The sequence below is a fragment of the Varanus komodoensis genome, unplaced genomic scaffold, assembly GCF_004798865.1.
Source record: "Varanus komodoensis strain SLA01 unplaced genomic scaffold, ASM479886v1 scaffold55, whole genome shotgun sequence".
In the NCBI taxonomy this organism is placed as follows: domain Eukaryota; kingdom Metazoa; phylum Chordata; class Lepidosauria; order Squamata; family Varanidae; genus Varanus; species Varanus komodoensis.
Window position 1 is genome coordinate 1,798,899 of NW_025336157.1, and position 6,617 is coordinate 1,805,515.

A 6,617-nucleotide genomic window follows, 5' to 3' on the forward strand; every position below is an offset into this window, starting at 1 on the left:
TTCTTCTTCTTCTTCTTCTTCTTCTTCTTCTTCTTCTTCTTCTTCTTTTTTGGTGTTTTGATGGACATGCGAAGCAGTAAGATTATCCCTGGGGCAAGAAACTGATTTAATAAAGTCTCCTAATCTGCTCTGCAGCTTTGGCAAGCAAAAGAGGGTCTTTGGTTTTATTTCTCATTTGAAGAAAGGACTGATTTAAGGGAATCAGATAACAGAGAACAAATTGACTCAGTGTTGAGAAGAGGCAGTTAACAAGGCATTGCTAAACATTCGTGTGAGCTTTGCCTGAAAGACTGACTGAAGAAAGCGTTCAGGTGGGTGGACGAGAAAAGTTGGTGTCATCCCCTTCTTCCCTTGCTCAGTTTTCCTTAAAATCTGAAGCTATCACTCCATTTTCTCTCTGGGCTTCTGTCCACGAGGCACAGAAGTCGCCACATGACTGAGATGCTTTGCCTTTGTGGGCACATTCCACACAAGGTGTCCTTTTCCCAAGGGTTTTGCTTTTCTGCCTTTCTGGGTGCTCCCCTTTCCGGCACAGTTCTGCAGAGCAGAGTGGCGAACACACACCAGGCTTCCAGCACTCATAATAATGCCAGTTCCAAAAATGCTGGACTTTCCTTGCCGCAAAAAAACTGCAAAGATGGCTGGAAAGCATGGAAAAGGTATGGGGAGACAAGACGCCCTGCAGACTTCCATGGGTGGGAGATTGCAAGCACACAACACACAAAAGACGCATTTTCAAAAGCACCCCCCCATGCCCTCTCATTCTCTCTGAGCATATGTGGAGTGGTGGTCCAGAAGCAGCTTGGTTTATTTTGGATGTCTATAAAAGCTTTAAATAAGCGCGTGCACACACACACACACCTGGGGAAAGCTCCTTGCAGAAGAACCTGCATTCTCAGGCGATGAGAGATTTCCAGTCCATCTAAAATCGCTTGAGAACCAAAGGGGTGGGCAGACTGAACAATTCTTCTCTGCCAGCCTCAGTCATTTCAATCAATCAGCAATGCCATCCAGTGCGTGTCTACTCAGAAGTAAAGCTCATTGCATTCAGTGGGGCTTACTTCCAGGGACGTGGATGTCGGATTGCAGCCCAAAGTAGTTAATCCTTGTTGGAAGGGGGCAAAATTTCACCTTTAAGTCTTTCCCTCTCTCATCTCTTCAGAGATTTTCATTCTGTCCTTGCATTCCTTTTCTGAAATTGTCCAGGAAGACTGAACAGGTCAAAAGAGATTATTTTCATGCTGGGTGGAATTTTTCAAAAAAAGCAACTGGTAGTTGATACCAGTTTGGGGTGGGGAAAATATTTTTGTCCAAGTCACGGATTATTCTTCTGGGAGTGGATGAAATAGAAACCCTTGCTGGTTCCGCACAGTTCGGATATAAATGCCAGAGAAAGTTTGAGGTGCCTGACGGCTTGAGCAGAGCTTCATTGAGGGAAGACTTCACCAAGGTACCCCCGAGATCTGTTTGGTCATCCTTACCAGGTTGTCTTCTGTTTTTCCTGCTGCCCAACCCAGCATGGAGCCCCTTCACCTCTTCCTCCTCCTCTTCGTCAGCCTGCGGAGGTCCTTTGCTCAAGAAGGTGGGTGAGACGTAAAGGCCGAGCAGATGCAGCTCTGTCCAAGAGTCAGAGGGCTGTTGCAAATCGGGGGCTTTTGCTGTGCTTCAGCGAGGGGCGCATTAAACCCTCCTTCTTCCGTAGCCTCCACATTCACAAGACCCTTTGTAACCCTTTGCCTCTATGCTGAGACCCATCCACTTAGAGGTTCCTGCTCAGAGGAAAGGTTCACAAAACATGACAAGCAACTCCATGGTGACGACAGTTCATGGGTCTTCCCATGATGCACCCAGATGATTAGGAGTTCTCGACGTTATCATGGTTTCCATTCTCCCTGTTCCATTCTCCGGTCCTCTGTTGGCCTCCCTATCAGCCACTGTGCCTGAAATTCAATCCCAAGGTGCATTGCCACCTGCCTTGGTCTCCCGTCTCTTCCTTATTGGTTGGCACATAGAGGCTGGATGGCTGGAGAGGCTCGTGAATTTGCTGCTCTTCCCAGGGGACTCTGTGGTAGTTGCATGCCAGGACCATGGAAGCCACGATCTTGGGCTCAGGCGACACACCAAGCCATGTGAGTCCAGAGAAACCAGAGAACAAACTGTTTCTTCCTATTGTGGTTCCAAAGGGTCAGACTTACCAAGGCAGAATACAATGACTGGGTTCACACAATATGACAGGCCAAAAACGGTAAAAACCAACCATGGTTTGTCAGATTGTCTCAACTCAGCCGTGTGGATTGTTTTCTTTGCCCGAATCTCCCATTGTTTAATTTCTGTGTGTGTCTGGAGATAAGCGATTGACACGTGCTGAAACAGGTCTCCAGGACAGTGGCTTGTGCACACGTGGGAAAAGACATCTTTGTTGTCTCCCTACACCGCCCCCCCAGATCTTGAAAGAAAGGTGTTCGTCTTCCCGGAATCGTCCAACACTAGCCATGTGGTTTTGAAGGCCACCTCTCGGGAGCGTCTGACCAGCTTCACCGTCTGCCTGAGATCCTACACGGACATGACCCGTGCTCACACCCTCTTCTCCTACGCGACCGAGACCAGCGACAATGAAATTGTGGTCTTCAAATCCAAGCCCAGTGAATACAGCCTCTACGTGGGGGGGCAGGACGTGCTGTTCCTCTTCCCCGAACGGCTGACCTCCAAGCCTAGCTGGGAGCACATTTGCATGAGCTGGGACTCCGACACGGGATTAGTGGAATTCAGGCTAGATGGGCAGCCGCTGCCCCGAAACGGCCTGATGAAAGGACACGCCGTAAGTGCAGAAGCATTCATTGTCCTCGGGCAGGACCAGGATTCTTTTGGGGGCAGCTTTGACATCAACCAGTCCTTTGTGGGGGAGCTCACAGATGTGTATATGTGGGACCGGGTTCTATCCGGTGATGAAATGTGCCACGTGTGGAGCAAACAGGTTCCTTCCAACCCCATCATTAATTGGAGAGCATTAAATTACGAGATCAGGGGTTATATTGTTCCCAAGCCCTCCCTGTTTTCTGTCTGCAAAGCTGGTTAGATTCCCCAAATGAATGAATGGCCCAAAGCAGGGCTGTTGAATTTAAGGCCCGCCAGCTCCACCCCTTTGGCCTGACTACCAAGAATGCAACCGTTTCTTGACTGTCATGCCGCTTTCCCCGCCTCTCGATCAAAATGCTTGACTTGCCTCTCCTCTTGTGGCAATAAGCGCTTTCAGCAAAAATAGCCTTGCATTTTCTTGTAATTTGCCCCAGACCTTTTCCCTTTAGCCTCTTTCCACCTCCCTTCAGCTCTGACTCCCACTGGAATGTGCTCGTCCCTCTGAGCTTTTCTAAACTTGCGTTTGGTCCTTGGTCTGAAAGAGTCTGGATGCCCACGATGTAAGCAAAGAGCGAGACTCTCCGCACGACGGATCCTTATCTCGCTGTTTGTAGTGCCAATCTGATTTTCTTCCTGAGATGTTCCGCGGGTCCCCCAGGGCCCTTTGAATAAAGCATTGCAATGCACACCGTGTGCTTTTGAATTTTTTACTGTGGCAGGAGCGGAGGGGTAAAGATCCAATCGAAAGGTGGTCAACAGTCTTCCCAGGAGAGGTTTGGTTCTTTTTTCCCGAGTCTGGGCATGTCCGCTGGGAAAGAAAAGAGGGGAGGTGGCTGTGTGGAGGAAGTGAAATCCAGACAAAAGGCTTCTTATGTTAAAAAGTGGCCGGGTGGACTGGCTTTGCGATACAGAAGAAGAGCATTCGGGAGCCATTGACAAGAGACATAGCTGAGTTTGAAATATTAGGGAAACGCTGATTAATGTTAAGAAGTTGGTTCCATCTTGAACCTGCCTCTTCCCTTCTCAACCCAAAGGAGCTCCCACGGGTTGGTTCCCGCTGCTTGTGGGCCAGATGGGTGGAAGCATCAGCCACAACTTGCAATCTGATGCTGGACGATGGGGCCGATCACGTTACATCCACCCCGTCTGCCTCCATCTACGCAACGGAGCGCCCCACAGAAGCAGAGCCGGCGTGGCCCCCTCTGGCCTCTCGGGCTCTCTCTGCGCCTGCTGGCCTTGCTGCTTCAGCCAGGAAATCTGACTGGGCCTCATCTTCTGGTTCTGATCCAGATTCTAAGGCGCCTGCCTTAGCAGGCTGCACTTGGAAGGAAACAGGCCCAGCCCGTCCAAGGGTAGTGGATGATTCTGGGTGTAAATTGGCCTGGTGCCGAGGAGTTCGGTCCTTCCTTCTTCCTTCCTTCCTCTGATCTCAGTCCGTTTTCTGACTGATTCATGGCTGCTCCGCTCTGCAAACCAAACCTTAAGACGGGTCTGGTGAACTCGTCCTTTTCCTGGCTGTCATTGGAGGTGAATTGGGCATGCATAGGGGCTCCTTCAGACCTGTCCGTAGAAGACTACGTCACCCAAGCTCCAACATTACTGCTGAAAACAAGTCCCATGAGGAAAGGCCGGATGTTCTTGGCACTCATGCCTGCAAGGAAAGATTTAAGAGGCAATTTGCTTGCTGGCCTCATGCCTTCGAAAGTCGGCCATGGAGAAGATTGCTTGGCAGACATCCGACATCAAGGGGTGGGGGGGGGGGGCGGGGACAGAAAACAGCGCCGGGCCCGGCGGTCAATACAAGTGCTTCGTCCTAAGCGCTCTGTGTGTGTTTTCTCTGTCCCCAAATTATTTGCTTCCCCCTGCAAGGGAAGCTTAAACCCCCCCCCCCCGCAAACCCTTCGCGTTGCTGCAGCTGGGAGCGGCAGGCTGTGTTTCTTCTTTCTTTTTGACTAGAAAGTTGATTGCCTCTTCTGACTGCCCTGGAGTTCAATCCTGGAGGCACCAGAAACATTCGGATTGAATTCCGGATGTGGGGGGGGGGGGCCCCCAAAGCCCCCCCCCCCGCTGTCCCCTGCATGTTCTGTATGAATTCAGCTCTCCGAGTTTTATTTCCGTAGCCAAATCTCACCTCCCAAACAGGAGGCAGTTGCAGAAATCGGGCTGGCTGCAGGATCTCCGTCTCACATACCTTGCAAGGTTGTGGTTCGAGGACAGTAAGGCAGAGAAGACGGATCTAAAGCTGCCTTCAGGTTCTTTGAAGAAAAAGGCGAGATCCTAAAATACTGAGGACCCCCTGTGGGGTGGGAGGTTCAGCACCCCCTTCGTCAGGTTCCACCCACTTGCTCACTTCCTGACCAGCTTGTATTTCGAAGCATTTGCACTGCTTCGAAAGGTCTCCGCACCCCTTGACAAACCGCCCTACAACTATGGGGTGGGGGGCATTTTTCCTTCTGTTTCTAATTCCCCAAAGTGAGCCCTGATGCCAAGAAGAGGGGCAGCCCCAGAGAAATGGTAAGAATTCCAGCTTTGTTTTTAGGGCAAGCTTTAAATTTCACACAAGCACCCCAAGGGCTTGGAGCATCAAAAGCAACCCCATTTAAAGAGGAGACAGGCAATGGGGTTGGATGAAACTGAGTATCTTGGAAGAGGAGGAGGAGAAGCAGGAAAATTGTTGCTTGTCATATTTTATTGCAAGTCTTTCTTTAAAAGAAGGACTAATTTGCATATCCAAACTTAACTGTGCTCTCTAAGGTCATCGGGAGACCACTGGGCTAGAAAAGTGATAAAAATGAAAAGAAAACGAGCAGGAAGAACAGATGATAATCTGAGACACTTTGCAAAAAATTTAGTACTGCCGGGACATCCAGCTCCTAATTATCATAAGTCTTATTTTCCAAGGGATGCTTGAATGTGGGCAGGGTTAGGGTCAGCTAGAGGTTGGCGAAAGTTTCATTTGATTTATTACTCTTCTATACTGCCCAACAGCTGAAGCTCTTTAGGCGGGTTATAAAGATCAAATCCTTTAAAAATACATTAGGAAAACAGGCACAAAAGTAGGGACAGAGAGGGGCTTTTGTGTCCCAAAATTATTTTAAAGCAATGGTGACAAGGAAACGGTGCATGCTTGGTGGAAAACCTCATTGTATGCTACGAGATGGCTGAGAGTTGAAGAGGACCATGACATAGTGCTGAAAGGAGAAAAACGTGGCTGCCCGGCGTACCTTGTAGGGGAGAGCGGTCCAGAGGAGAGCCACCACCAAGAAAGCCCTTCCCCTTTGATTTTATGGGTCAAAGCCAGCCCCTTGAATCTCTGTTGGAAACATAAAAGCAATTTACTTTTCAGTGACTACCCTATTACATTTAAATAGGCCATTTTAATCCACTTATTTGCAACGGTTATTCAGCATCTTCTACACTAGGCTAAGGCCGGAGTTTTCTACTGAAGTTACAATATTTTCAAAATTGGTACCATTCCAGATTTAGATCATCTGCAAAATTGATGCAGATGATCTGCTGCACATCTTTGTCCTCTTTTGGGAGGCGGGATATATTTTCAGGGTTGGGCATTAATAGAGAGGCAGCGTGGTGTAGTGGTTAAGAGCATGGGACTGGGACTCAGACGACCTGGGTTCTAGTCCCCGCTCAGCCATGGAGCCCACTGGGTGACTTTGGGCCAGTCACAGACTCTCAGCCCAACCTACCTCACAGGGTTGTTGTTGTGGGGATGAGATGGAGGAGGAGACTGATGTAAGCTGTCT

The 6,617-nt window shown here is 49.3% G+C and overlaps 1 protein-coding gene across 1 annotated transcript; it reads left to right on the forward strand.

The window, feature by feature from the left end:
- Window positions 1-1,518: 1,518 nt before the first annotated feature.
- Window positions 1,519-3,540, forward strand: LOC123032482 (serum amyloid P-component-like). Its single transcript, XM_044448378.1, has 2 exons — window positions 1,519-1,582; window positions 2,382-3,540. Exons 1-2 carry the CDS (start codon window positions 1,519-1,521, stop codon window positions 3,074-3,076), a joined length of 759 nt encoding a protein of 252 aa, XP_044304313.1. The 3' UTR covers window positions 3,077-3,540.
- Window positions 3,541-6,617: the final 3,077 nt, after the last annotated feature.